At 34.9% G+C, this 14,895-nt stretch overlaps 2 protein-coding genes and 1 non-coding gene across 6 annotated transcripts; 1 reads left to right on the forward strand and 2 right to left on the reverse strand.

Moving 5' to 3' along the window:
• Window positions 1–557: 557 nt before the first annotated feature.
• Window positions 558–5,781, reverse strand: LOC110416871 (U-box domain-containing protein 5-like). 3 transcript variants are annotated; one of them, XM_021428998.2, is made up of 7 exons: window positions 5,742–5,781; window positions 5,307–5,423; window positions 4,590–4,663; window positions 3,846–4,037; window positions 3,312–3,419; window positions 1,961–3,087; window positions 558–1,565 (listed from the first exon to the last, which is right to left on the reverse strand). In XM_021428998.2, exons 3-7 carry the CDS (start codon window positions 4,641–4,643, stop codon window positions 815–817), a joined length of 2,232 nt encoding a protein of 743 aa, XP_021284673.1. In that variant the 5' UTR covers window positions 4,644–4,663; window positions 5,307–5,423; window positions 5,742–5,781; the 3' UTR covers window positions 558–814. The 3 variants fall into 3 exon arrangements, with proteins under 3 accessions (XP_021284673.1, XP_021284672.1, XP_021284674.1); XM_021428997.2 differs by lacking the exon at window positions 5,742–5,781 and adding an exon at window positions 5,540–5,686; XM_021428999.2 differs by lacking the exon at window positions 5,742–5,781 and having other exon boundaries at window positions 3,846–4,028; window positions 5,307–5,690.
• A 4,972-nt stretch (window positions 5,782–10,753) lies between these two features.
• LOC110416872 (transcription factor RADIALIS-like) lies at window positions 10,754–13,032 on the forward strand. 2 transcript variants are annotated; one of them, XM_089783498.1, is made up of 2 exons: window positions 10,754–11,492; window positions 12,673–13,032. In XM_089783498.1, exon 1 carries the CDS (start codon window positions 11,216–11,218, stop codon window positions 11,459–11,461), a length of 246 nt encoding a protein of 81 aa, XP_089639624.1. In that variant the 5' UTR covers window positions 10,754–11,215; the 3' UTR covers window positions 11,462–11,492; window positions 12,673–13,032. The 2 variants fall into 2 exon arrangements, with proteins under 2 accessions (XP_089639624.1, XP_021284675.1); XM_021429000.1 differs by having other exon boundaries at window positions 10,968–11,478.
• Window positions 13,033–13,709: 677 nt separating this feature from the next.
• On the reverse strand, window positions 13,710–13,782 carry TRNAA-AGC (transfer RNA alanine (anticodon AGC)). Its single transcript has one exon. It is a non-coding gene; the product is annotated as a tRNA-Ala (tRNA).
• Between the last annotated feature and the right edge of the window lie 1,113 nt (window positions 13,783–14,895).

A 14,895-nucleotide genomic window follows, 5' to 3' on the forward strand; every position in this document is an offset into this window, starting at 1 on the left:
TTTTTATTCTTTATTAAATATTAGTGCAGCTATTTATTTCATCTTCGGAATTTCTAGAATTTCATTTAGCCATTTAAATTTTTATAATTGCCGTTATTAATATGTTTAAAAGTTAAAACCTTGGGAATTGGCATAAAGTTTGTGTATTGTCTTTATTTTCTTAAACATGAGTTATCAACAAATTATTTGATTGACTTGAATATCCAAAAATAAGATATTGAATTATAATTTGAAATGAAAATATACATTACGACAAAATTTATATTTAATATACTGATTTTGTGTATCAAAACATACCCTTAAAAGTTAAATTACTCTTCTCTCACCTTCTCTTGATCTTCCTCTATAAATATCTAAACTAAAATCTTGCTTTTCTTCTTTAATACTCTATTAATGTATAATACTCATATTTTATCAATTAATCAAATGTTATTACCTCACAAATGAAATATAATCTGTTTTAGAAGATAATCTGAAATAATATTTTTTTTTAATTTAGAGAATGAAAATTCGAACTTTTCTGTTTATATACAATTAATGAATCAAATGTTTAAGTGTAAATGTAAAATAATCTAAAATAATATTGAAACTACTACAATACAAATTTCACACATTCAATTACATATATAAAACAGAAAAAAAAAAGCATTCTATACAAAAGAAAGCATGGGAATATGAGAAACTACAGCGCTATTACTACAAAGATCAAAATTGAGCTAACAAAATTTCCTGGCTAATCCCCTGATTCCTACAGTTAATGGGTTGGGCTAGTATGCTGGGTTCTGAGTGAGGAAAGCCATTCAAAAGGGCAAACTCAGCACTTGCCACGTAAAAACCTTGATGCCTTCTTTATGAGAAATCCAAAAGCCTGGGAAGATGATCCTTTACCTTCATTGCTGCTGCAGAAGTGTGAGTTTTCTTGACTCAGGATGTAGCTAGGAACTGAACATTGCGACGCATCACTTCTCTTCATATGTTCCAAGAGTTCGATCAGGTGAAATGCGTTCTCCGCTGCTCTGGAACTGCTATTGCTATGTATGCTCAACAAGGATTGAATTATGCTTCCTGTCATTATCATTTGACAATACCATGTATCCTCATAGCACAAAGACAGGAGCAAATCGACAGCAAGTTCCTGTTCCTCCTTACCATCTTCCAAGAGTCTGGCTATTGAAGTAAATAAATTGGCTTCAGTAACTTCAAATCTAACCTGGTCGATCTTGCATAGATTGTTTATGATCTCGATGCAATAGCCTGCAACATTCGAATCCTCAAGAAAAGAAACCAGCTTCGGGATATAACCCAAATATGCAATATGGTAACCAACATCACTGCAATCGGACAAATTACGTAGGATCTTCATGGCAAGTGTGTAACATTCTGTGGCTGTAGTGTCAAGGACTTTTAGGATGGAAGGTAATACGCCAGATGCCACAATTCTGGACTTATAGTACTGTTGCCAGGATAAGACTTCCATTATTGCAAGGGACTCTCGAGCCGGTTCAGAATCCAATAATGATGCCAACAAATAGATAACATCTTCATGACAGGGAGGAAATTCGATTCTGCAGGTAACAACACATACTTTTATCAAACTAGTAAACTAGTGCTGCCTTTACTTCGTGTAATATAGTCAATGCAATCAATTTTTACAGAAGGGTATCATTATAAAGTTAGGTACATGAAAACATTAAGGGAAACCAATATGCTTGTTGGCTCCTTACACATGTACCTACTTTCTATCATCTGCATTTAGTCACCAACTAATAATTGCACATTATTTATTGCAATATTTGTACATTTTCTAATGATGGATTAACCTTTTTTAAAGAAAAATCCAAGCATTGATTCTAACATGTCCCCTTCAGGTCTGATTATTTGTCTCTAAACTTGGAAATGTGTTTACCGACAACACCTAAGTAGCTAATGAAGGAAAAAGGATACGAGATATGAATGTTACCTGTTACTGCTCAAAATTGCTAAAAGCACCTCTGCTCCATCTTTTTGCATTTTTATATCACACATTTCGTTTGCATCCTTCAAAAATGTAATCACAGGATTGACATGACTACTTGAAAATGTCAAACGACTGGCCTTATCATTGTCTTCTAGAAGGCCTTTAACATTTTCAACAGCCTTGCATTTAGATTTCCAGGAATATTTATCGAGTTCAGAAAGAAAGGCTGCATTGATGTCATGACTACTTAAAGTCACAGAAGAGAGATGACATCTTTGACAGTGAGAATCTGCAGCAAGCTCATCATTGGGTGTCCTGTCAGATGAATCCAAAGTGGAGCCAGTACTCATTGAGCCAATTGAGACATTTCCTATTTGAAGTTGCAAACCAAGCACAGAACTGCCAAAGCTAGCAATGGACCTGGAAGAAGTTTCCCATGAGGAAAGCAGTGAAGGGATTGGTTTTGCATGTTCAGGAATATGGATTCCATACCTCAAGCACCACTTTGAAATGAGGCCTTTCATTGCTAAATTTGGAGTGATAGACAACTGCTCCAACCTTGTATTAGTCACGGGGCATATCTGATTGCCCTCATTAAACCACCTCTCTATCCATACTCGTTCAAATGTTTTGCCAGAAGCAATAATTACAGGATCACAAAGCAGTCTCATAGAGATAGGGCATTGGAATTCCTCAGGAGGTTTAGGAATGAAGAAGTCATTAGGTGGAGTCTCATCTTCTTCTTTTCCCCCTCCATGCTGCTGCTCCATGGATGAAGAACAGTTGTCTTCCTCAGGACTGGTGATTTTAGATTGGAGTTGCCAAATTAACTTTCCATGTTTTTTCAGAAGATATAACAGATAATTCAAGATTTTCCTCTTCACTGGCTCCCTATCATGGACTTTTCCAAGCAGTATCTTGATAGATCTTTGCTCTATCAAAAGTGCAAAAGGAGATAAAATGTTCAGCCTCAAAGTTGCAAGTTGAAGAGCCTCAATTTCTGATTGGAGTTTGGACCCTGATGCAGATGTGTCCTGTTGAAGCAGTGCAAGTATAACTGCACCAGCCTCATATTCAGAAGGTTCTAAAGGAAACCTTGCACTCCTAAGTTCATCTATAATTCTAGATATCTGTAAACAAAAATTTCCCAATTACAATTAAGGAAAGTTTTTAAAGAAAAAGGCTGAAAAAGAAAGATAGTACATAAAGTTTAAGTTCTCCAATATATATCTTTCCACCACTAAAGTAACAACAGCACCAAAAAATACATAACACAAGCAAATCAAGCACTTTACAATTCACCCGCCAGTAAATTTAAAAAAGGAAAAAGAAAAATTCATGAAGTATTACATACTTTTTCAGCCAACAATGGTGGAACCATATCTTGAACTTGATTCATAGAAATCGCCAAAGTTTTCCGAATTTTATCACACCTCCAGAGTATCGCCTTTGCTGTAATTGCCTAAATATTTCATAGATAGAGTTATTACCTGAATAATGTCTACGGAAACCTGATAATGATAAATTCACTTATTATAGATTAAACTCTGTGTGTATGGCTTACTGCATAAATTTAACAGTTTACAAACCAAATGGCAATGTGAATTTAAACTGTCAAGATATTTGAAATTAAATGCTTACTGTGGTGAACAAAGAATGCAACTGGAGGATGAATATATCAAGAATGTAATGGTGCTCTTAACAGCCCATTTTGGTTGATTAGAAAACAAAAATTATATGCTGCATGAATGTAACATTGGTATTTATTTCATAATAAAACAACAACCTCGGAGTAGTGGTATTAGTTTCTGAATTCAGCAGGTATTCATTTCATGCATATCTTTTATTTATTTTATAAACAGAAAAGTAAAAATTAAAAACAATGTACCAAGTAGAGTTTGCTGGATTCAGAACAGTGCTGGATTAGTAACTTGGCTTTATCCATTGTTGATTGTAACAAGCATAATGCCTGCATTCCTGATGAGCATGGCCGTGCAGACTCAAGATCAGAAAACACTTGCAAAATGCTATCAATGATTTTCTTGAGCTCCAAGCACATCAAGCGATGCACCTGCATCCACTGCAATTGTCAGAAAAACAAATACTACTAAACTGGCTTCCTTTTCAGTATGGAAAGACGAAGCAAGAATTTGAAATTGATGAATAGTAAGGGAAATAAATATAATTCTGATTTTTTGGACAAAAACAGAAGTTAAGTTTCTTTCAAAACAGGATCTCTTCTAGTATCTATTCTCCTGGACTCTAGTGATTAACAATTGGCATGTCATATGTACCTAATTCTGAAGGCAGCCCAAATCATTCAAAGCCAAAATGAAACCATCCGTTCAGCTAGAGAAATCTGAGTGTGATTCTATTATGCTATAGTGAGGAGAACTAAATGTTTTTTCATGAAGTTCAAACAAATTAGATATTTAACTAATGAGAAATCCAAAAATTAAAAATCCGGTGCCCTTTCTTACAAAGTATCCTATATATTTTCACTCTTAATTTCAACTTGAGATGCTCTAGGATTTTTACTGAAAACACTAGACTATATTAAACCCCGATTCTTATTGAAAAAGTAAATCAACGAAATATGGTCCAAAAGCTGGATAAAGCTGTTGAGATTTACCTTAATGGTAATGTAATATGGAAGCTCAACACTCTCAGCAGCACGAAATTCCATTTTGTAAAAGTATCCTCACTCTGCACATTGACCAAAACAATTTGAGTCCTCAGAGAGACGGTTATACATGCAAAATACATCATTACAAATTTGAATTACAGTTACATGAATACTGCCACCAATTATTTCACCAAAATTATGTGGTCTACTAAGAAAATTAAATAGAAAGAATCAAGACCAGAGGATGGTTGTGAACCAAGTTAAATAAATAGTTTACATCATAAATATTTCCCCAAGAGTATAAAGCATTCTTGTTTAATGTCTGTCTAGTTAAAATACTGACTGAAAGAGGCTCCTCTAAACATCACAAAAGTTTCTATGACGTAAAAGGTTGCAATCATAAATGCAAACTAAGGTAATTTTTGCCTAATTGCCAGAGCAACGAAATTCTGGTAGCAAATTGTAAAGATTAGGAGGCAGTTTCAACATATCTTTATGTGCAACCAAGTCAAGATCGTGACTTCTAGGTGAAGTTAAAACATAACCACAAGCAGGGGCTAAAATTCATAGCAAAGGCAAGCTCTCGGGGAATTGAAAATCAAACAAAACGGCATCTATGATATGCATGTTCATAATCAGTTTGATTTCTAAATATTTCAGTAGGTAAGTCACTGCTTACAAGTTAAGCATTAGAGTTTAAATATAATTAAAAAGAAAACTTACCCAGTTACTCTACTGGCAAAAAATCAGCATGAGCTCCACAGAAGACCCAATATAGAAACACCAGAATGAACAGAGCATAAATTGCAAAACTATCAGCTTCTTGACGTCAAGAAGTTCCTGTCATTATAACACAGTTAATACCAGCTTTCTAACGTGCACCCATCAGTTGGCCAAGAGAAGGAAAAGATTCTAGTAAAGAAAGCAATCCCAATGAAAATATAATCTATAAGTACCCCATGGCCGTCGAAGTGGTTTCTGTTGAACGGTTTTATACTTTTATACAATAAAATATAAAAGAAAACGCAGTTTATGGGGAAAGTTGTTACTTTCTTCCTGAGGAGAAACCAGTTCATTGGTCAAACCCTACATTTCGACAAGAAAGTTTCCAGGAGCAGGTTTAAGTACCCGTAAGAGAGAGAGAGGCTGCATATCTACCTTTGGACAGCCTTGAGGGCCGCCACGATGGTTGGCTCAGCACGTTGACTGCTTCCAACATGGGAAAGAAGGTTAGAAAACGAAAAAGGGCGTTGACGTCATTCACTCAATATATATATATATATATATATATATATATGTATATATATCTCACCAAAGCTAGACTTAATTTTAAGTTTATTATTATGTACTATATCTACTTTTCCATTTGGGGGTTTTCTTTCCATGGTGTTTTTCAATAACATATTTATTTCTTCTGCCACTTATGAAATTAGAACCCTGAATCTATGATCCTATTGAAACCCTAAATGGTATAATAACTAACTGGTAACTAAATATATTAAAGGATGGTAATTTTAATTAACTCACTGAAAAGCGAAGTCAACGGTCAACACTAATTACGAACACCACAACCTTAAGATAATCATTCGTATAGAGATTCTTAAACGTGCGCCAGCAGCTAAGAAACAACAGCGAACAGACGCACGCTAGAAGTTAAAACAACTTTCATTGTCATATAGGTAATGCGCCAGTGTTGTTCGTAACGACAGAATTTCCATTCAAATCTTGAGCCAATAAACAGAAGACCATTAAAACAGGCATCTCGACGACCCTAGAGTGGACCTATAACAAGAACAAATTATGTCTTAATCAATTCACACTACGGCCTTCAAATCGTGGAATTATTGGAAATTTTGCAGGTCATCTAATTTTCAATCGATATTTTAATTATTATTGGTTCTTAACCTACAGGATAAGCAGCCGGCACTTCCATTAGAAGTACGTTTCTACTCATTTATTTGAATCCTGCCAAGTATGAGTTTCAATTATACATTTCTAACATTCTTTTCATCCCCCTTTTTCCGACATTAGAAATAAATATCAGAAGGGTTTATGTAAGTATCGCAATTTCATGTAAGAGAAAAGTACCTGATGGCCAATGGAAACTCTGAAATGGCTGTTTGCACGCAAGAAATTTCTCTGAGATGGTACATCCGAGCATTACTTGAATCTTTAATGCTGGTTTAATAGGTCGTCCATGGAAGGAGTCAAATGAGCAAACGTCTGGAAAAAGTTCAACACTAGAGGATCAATAACCACAGAAATACTTTAGTTCCCTGGCGACTAGAATCTAAGCCCATGGCAATGATTAGTACATCTGCAGTTCTGCATCGAAGGGCTCACGCTCATTTTGTGCGAGGCTCCTTCAGAATTTTAAGCAACAAGGATGCTATGAGCAAGGTCTGTGGTCTTCTCCATTATGGGTGGTCAAACTTGTTCTTCTGACTCCAATGCCATTCCTAAGAAGTTACTATGAAATAATACCATATTTAGATATTCTTAAATTTATGTAAGCATCAAGCCTTCACTTGTATCACGTTGTGGTAGGTCCAAATAAACATGGCAGAGCAATGCAATATATACACCGAAGCAGTAGTGAACAAAGCTTATAAACTGATACGGAAAAAGATTATTGGAACCTTAGCAAAAAACACAAACCACCCAATCAAGTAACCAAAAATAATAGGAGCCAGCCTTCTTCCCTCCAAACCCTTTTGGACTCTAAAGCAGATTAAAAGCAGAATTCTCGATAATTAACAAAGTCTTATTTCTTCGATGATATTTCTTATTTATGCCATTATTCGGATAATGAAGATAATCTCCAGTTTGGTCGTTTGAACTAACGTGGCACTTTACTGTCCAGGGGACAGACATCAATGAACTCTTGACTCTGTTGTCCCAAACCTGGTCAACAGGAACTAAGAACAATCGTCGGGGCATGGATCTTACCTCTTTGTTTAAAACAGAGGGTTTGGTGGCATAGAAAAAGGAATGACATTTTAGAATCTTTCCTTGTATGCATCAGCGAGGAACAACACAAATACGCATTTATGCTCTAGTTAGCCACTCACAAATCTCTGACCTATGCCCATATCTTCTCTATAAAAATAAAAACAAGGCAAAGTCATTCGAAGGAGGGCTTTTAAATTAATTGGCGGCCAAATTATTGAACCAATATTCAACTCGACACAAAAAATGCTTCTAATTCAATCACTTCAAGCTACAAGACTTTGTACAATTCCACTCCATTTGGTTGCTTCACGAACATCAAGCATCTGCTCCTTATCTTTTTGGGACATTCCATGAACAAAACGCGCTTTTTTACTACTTTCTTCAAGCAGATCCAACGATATGAAAATCATGTTTCCCAAAACACTTTTCTTATTGAAAGATTCCCCTCTAAGTGTGGCCCTCAATGACTTTAAATGCGCAAAGGGTGAATTGTATATCAGTGGAGTAGACTCGTCCAGCTGCCCAAAAGACACTGGGTCTTTGGTCCTGGCATTCAATATCCAAAAAGGGAAAGCAAAAGCTATAAGTCTGGCCTTTCAAATCTTTCAAACTTTTGGAATAGTCCACACCAATCTTCCTATCATAAAAAAGGACCACACAGCCACGACTTCCACAAGGAAAATAGAAAGGAACCCCCTGACTTAACTTCCGCCCGAGGAGACTTGAGAAATCAAGTTGACAAGGATTCTATCGACAGCATCAAGCTAAGAGCCATTACGGCATGGCTCTCCTCCCAAAAGAGTTATAAGAGTACGCGTCGAATTTACCCCGACTTATCATGGCCCTCCTCTGGCTGCTATGGACAATGCCAAGCTAAGAACCAAAGCTATTTGTCTAAAATTCCCCCCATCATTTGAAACCCAAAAATATAAGATAAAGATATTTAACTACCCCTAAACCAAACGAGTTTAAACAAATTTTAATGTTGTTACTACTAGGTTATAATATGAACCATTATAGCATATATTGAATCTTCCACAATTCGTTTGATTCACAAAAAGTGGGGGAAAAGAAAAACAAATATACAAAATTGAAATACTTCAAGTATTTAAATTGAATTTCCAATACCGAATAAGGGTACTCAATAATCATATAATTTCTTGTGGCCAATGTAAATAAAGGCTTCGTTTTTCTCGTTTAAATATTAATTTGTTTTGAGTTTTTCTCCATCATGCTTCGTTTGTTCTTCTTTGGTCTTTCCAGACCCCTAAGTAACAAGATAAATTGGCACCCTAAATGCAATAAAGGTATAGGATATAGCAGAAAATCATTCAGTGGCCAAAGCTTCAGTGTTGGTTGGAAAAGTAAAATTAGCCGTCTCTTCTTTTATCTTTCAATGAGTTGATTATTATTGATATAGCCTGACGACCTGTTTGCAGAGGACCGTTTCCTCAGATGGCAAGAGCCAACAAGAATAGCTGACGAAACAAAGAAAAAACTTTGATGTGTACTCAGTCCTACCAAGTACTAAGGAGGAAAAGTTTCAAGTGCAAGAGCCAGGCTCGCATATTAAAAACATAGGAAGGAGCCAAGCATACTAAAAACTTCGATGATTTATTATATGCCTATGGAAAAGCTTATGAATATAATGTTGCCTTAAAAGAAGGAACTGATGAAGTCCCCTTGTAGGAGGTACGAGAATGCAGTGCAAAGACTTTTCAAACAACGGAAAACGCCAACAAAAAGGACCATAAGCTATACAAGAAATGTCTAACTGTATGTAGAAAGAAATGTCTAATTGTATGGGACTGAATCTCTATTTGACTCATTCCAAGTGTCGAATCTCTGACAATGTTAGTAATGAGATGCCTCAGAATTAATCAGTTTATGAAAACAAGTTGAGTCTCATTCTATGGGAACCAAGAAAAGTAAACACCACGTACCTCAGACTTAAAACTCTGCAGGAGCTGAAAACTAGACTAGCAAATTTCCTTTTCTTACATACCTATTGAAATATTGATATCTCAGACGGAAATAGGGGCTTCAAAACTGATAATCTTCTAAAAGGTTTCTATTTCTCATTATTTTATCTACGTTTTTTTATAATTTTAATTTTTTTACATAATATGTTATATTATTCTTTTTCAATTATCATCCTAGAGATATTTTTTTCTATTAACACCTTATGAATAATTTCTGTTCTTATAAAAAAATTAAATTATTAATTTTATTCAATAAATTTATAAAATATTCTTAAATGTAAAGGAATAAACTAATTATAAACAAAAATAATTTAATAATTTTATTAAACAAAACTAACAGCTTAACTCTTATAAAATAAAAATTATATACAAAATACAACTGGGACAAAAGATAGTAGTGTGCTAATTGAAAAAGAACCAATAAAGAAAATATTAAAACTATAAAAAAATGTAAGTGCGATTTAACTTAATTAATTCTTAAATTAATTAGAGAACCCTAGAGGGAAGGGAAAGAGGCAAAGGGGCAGTGAATGCAGGAAGGGCAACATGGTAATTCAAGGATTTTACATGGCAGCAAGCAAACTGCAACTCCTACTCAAAAGACTGACACAGGATCTTGTAAAAAGAGCAACTCCTGTTGACTCTGCCGATTTTTAGGCAATAGGATACAAAGATAAAGACTATCACCGCACTTCTCAACAAACAGGCAGGCAGAAGGGATTTGGAATGTTGTTCAGAAACCAAAAACTCCATTCTCCAACTTCCCGCATCAATGACGTACTCAATTCACGAATCAACTTGATCAAAGGTAAATATATAAAAAAAGGAAAAGGAAAAGTGAAAAATATTTCTGATGGTAACAACACAGCCGAAAGTCCAAAAATCAGAGCCGCCTTTGGCAAGAGAATCATCCCTTGCCTTTAGCAAGGCTTCTGATTTCTGGTTTCCTGTATTCTGAATCATAGCCCATTCTCAGCTACTATACCAGATCACATTATCATCCGCTCTTTGCCATTACTATTTTTCTCAATATTAATAAGAGAAAGGAAGAATAAAACATAAATATATACTCTTTAAATAGAGTATATTTTACCAAGTTGCTCAATTAAGAGAAGGAAGAAATCCTATCTTCCCACTCAAAAGATGGCAGAATATCTTACTGTATATTTTGCGGGTTTCAAAGGGAGGGCCAGGGATCATATTGTTGGAGCATCTATGCTAATGAGTAGACTCTGTTTTGGGATCTAATCCCCACCATCTGATAAATTCTCTAAGAAATCAACTTGGTGCTGATGATATTATAAAAGACCAGAAAAAGACTTTTATAAAGACTCAGTTGTTTGACACTGAATGCTTGTCCATCAAAGCTCTTGTTTAAGCAAGCGAATCACATCTCGTTGTAGCCCCAAAAAAATATTCGCCAACTTGCACAACCCCACCACCGTTGCTTCTTATAAGTGGTGAGCGTTACAATTTCTTACCTATACCACCCCTTGACTTCCGTCTTGTGCCTTGACTGAGGCAGCAATCTCTTTTCCTTCCTAGTTTCTTTCTCTTTTGTTAGTTTCTCCCCCTTTGCAATCTTGATAGACATACATCTCTCTTCTCCAACCTTCACCTTCACATCCAACTAATCCAAGCTTTACAATATTCGTTTTTGTTTTCATTCATAATCCCACAGTATTGGCATCAAGCTCTATGACTTCATCACGTGACTCTAACTCCTACTGGACTCCAAAGCAAAACAAGCTATTTGAGAAGGCACTTGCTGTATATGACAAGGACACCCCAGACCGCTGGCAAAAGGTGGCCGCTGCCGTCGGTGAGAAATCTGCCGAGGAAGTAAGAAGGCACTATGAGATCCTTGTTGCGGATCTCATGTATATTGAATCTGGTCAAGTCCCTATACCCAATTACCGAAGCACTGGGAGTAACCGAAGATGAATTGCTGGCGAGCAAAGGTAGAGTACTACTGGTATAATTAACTATATCTCTTTATTTGCTAACTTAATATTATTCCTACCTCTTTTCTGCTTAGAAAATTATTACTCATGCAACTCTATTTTCTGGCTCAACAATATTCTATTCTCATTCAATAAACTAGCAAAACCACCATATTCACACTGTAATCTTTCTGAAGACTTCCTGTGCAATGCCAAATGCTGTCAACTTATGACAGGGCCGTGGCAGGGCATGGAACCAAGGTCTTCACAAAGTGATCAAGAGGAATATGCAAAATCTGAGAAAACTTCATGTATTCAACTCCTCTAAAAAGATTATTTCACTATGTTAATGAGCAGTCGAAAACCGTCGTTTTTAGTGGACACCCTAAACATGAAACATGCACGTGCCCTCGAGCTCCAAACCACAGCATATATATAATATAAGGGATTTCTTTTTCTTTCCTGCCTAATTATATGTGACCGGGCTCTCCTCCCCTTTTCAGCTACATGGGAAATCAATTAAAGTATGTTATCCAGTGTTCTTCCCTAGCTATGATATATGGTATAATATTGAAAGTCAAATTAAAAAAATTTTCAAATCTTTACATTGTAAACTAAAAATGAACCTTTTAAAGCGCTTGAAATCATCCGTATTTCCTCTAACATGTCATGCACTCTCCTTTCCTTTTCTAGTAGCTAGCGTTCAAACCAAACACCGATCCCCATCACCCCATAAAATTTTTTTATTACTTTATGTTGTTTTTATAATACTCTATCCATACCCTACTTCAACTTACTAAGAAAAAGCCCACATGAAATCCAATCCTACTTTGTTTTGATCACATGCACATGGTCCTATATAACTCGGAAGAGCTTGAACCCAATATCATAAAACAAATAAACTTAAATAAGTTAGTCCTTAGCCGGTGCTTCTAGCTAGCATTCATGCATGACGTAACCCCATATTTTTTAACTTAGATTTCGCATTCCTCTGTAACCCTTCATAAATAATACGTAGACTTTCCTCTTATGACACTGATTTTCTTGGATCATGAAGCTAACGTCCAATAGGTCAGCTAAAAACAAATGTTTCCTCAATCTAACAAAGGCGTTTGCACATGCTCCACCTCTTATAATAATCATCCAAGTTCTAAAAGGCAAGACAGTTATATTAATTGCTCAAATGCTCTTGTTCTTTTAAATCCTCCACAGGTTCATGAAGAATCTAGAGCTCCAATGAACAAGCAAAGGTTTCTGCTGCATTGTCAGAGGATCTTTAAAAATTGGAAAAAAAAAAGGTATAAAAATATAAAGAAATCGAGAATCCTCAACGTGATTCCCCCCTATCTTTGGCTCCTTTTAAGCGTGTATGTTACCGTTGAGTCAGTTTGTTAATATAACAAAAGGTTGAACTCTATAATTATTAAGCTTGTAAGTATTCTACCGTATTTTCTAGTTTTAAATAAAAATACTCAAGTGTTCTGTACTTTGTGCATTAAATCTATGATCTCTTTACCTTGTTTGTTTCCAAAGAAATGCAGTAATTGAATCGCCTAATCAAGAGGAAGACTTTAAAAAAATCGAAAATAATATTCAAATTAGCGGATCAAGATTATGGAGCTAAGTATGAAGCGATCAGCACAAGATCAAAATATTTACCAAAAAACAATAGCACTAATAATCAACAGAGAAAATTCATGCCTAATTCTATGAAAAAATTAAACGTAGCCAATGAAAATAAAAATAAACAAATAATCATGTGGCTTTATCACAAACATTCAAGGAACAATCTCAAATTTTCGTTTTCTTCTTCACCATCAGCAGCAGGCCAGCAGTTTAATCGTTAAGCATAAACTTGATTTGGATTATCGAATGGTAATCGCATCGGATTTAAAGAACAAAACACAAAGTTTCATCACTATGAAATCAAATAACGGCACTAAAAGAAGCTTAACGGCTGACCTTTTCGAATTCCAGACTCCAAAAATTGTATTCTGAGATCTGAAGAGATAACCGATGGAGCAATTAACTGAAAATCTCGGTTTGAATTCACCTGAAACATGGATTTGGTAAAAGGGCAAACAAGGAGCCATTGATTTTGCGGGGGAAAATGAGAGAGAACCTAAAAATGAAAAGAACGAAATAGAGAAAACGAATTGGCGTGTTTTTAAGTCAGATGGAAAGGCGGGAAAAAATTTGGTTTCCTTCTCAAACAAAAAATTGGGAAACGTTTCGTTGTTTAGAAAAAGTGGAGATGCGGGGTATCGATCCCCGTACCTCTCGCATGCTAAGCGAGCGCTCTACCATCTGAGCTACATCCCCACACTGCTAGACAGGGTTTTGTTGAGGCATATTTTCAAAAGTCATGTGAACAATGTATAAATTTGCATAAAATATCCAAATTCTTAAGTTTTTATTATAATTTTACGTAAATTCATTAATAGTTAAAATATACAGTTTACTTCAAAAAAAATATGTTGTTAGATACAAAAATATTACTGGTAATTAATTATTAATATTTTTATTAATTTGATAACATGATAATTTTTTTAAGATAATTTTATTTTTTATTAATTTTAAAAATTAATAATATATAAAATATAATTTTTTTCATTTTTACAATTTTTTTCTTTCTCTACCCCAACATTCTCTCTTCTTTTCTGACTAAATTTTCTCCATCACGAGTAATAGTGGCATACAGCAATAGCCAGCATGACAAGCATTGACCAAATGTTCCTTAACTGGATCCGATCATGGGAACGTCGAATTAAGTTGGATGGGCTCCTAGATCAAATTCGGTCATGGAACGTTGGATTTGGTTGCACTAGAGGAGCTCCCTAGTGTCGTGGGGACATCAAATCTGGTTAAGTTAGAAGAGTTCCTCGACACTACAAGAACATTGGATTTGGTATTCCTCGGCCAAATTCGACAATAGGAATGGCCAATCCAATGTTCCCGAGAGGTACAATATGGCACTTTCACGATCGACAATCATAAAAGAGCGTCGCTGGCAAGCTTGAGAAAAAGAAAATAAGTAAAAAAAAAAAAGTATTTTAGACATTTTATATTTATCTGTTAATACTATTTACAAGTTAATTTGGAGTAAACTATCCATTTTAACTAAAACTTAAAATGTATGGATATTTTACCCTAAATTGTTAGATATATTCTTCTTAATCTTACCATTTCAAATAAAACTCATTAAGATAATAATATAAAACATTTAAATTATGATATTTAACAATCATAATTTTATTTATGTATTGATATAACAATTGCATTTAGCATTCTTATTTGTTAAACTTAAACTTAATGTAGTGTAATACATCAATGTACAAATTTAATGTATAAACAAGATCTAACTAAGTAATAGTTTATTACATAAACTGTCAAACCACAATTGTTACAAATTTTCTCTGTGTGTATGTCTTAGTT

This window comes from Theobroma umbraticum, unplaced genomic scaffold, assembly GCF_002168275.2.
Source record: "Theobroma umbraticum cultivar Fairchild unplaced genomic scaffold, ASM216827v3 scaffold_51.0, whole genome shotgun sequence".
Taxonomy (NCBI): Eukaryota; Viridiplantae; Streptophyta; class Magnoliopsida; order Malvales; family Malvaceae; genus Theobroma; species Theobroma umbraticum.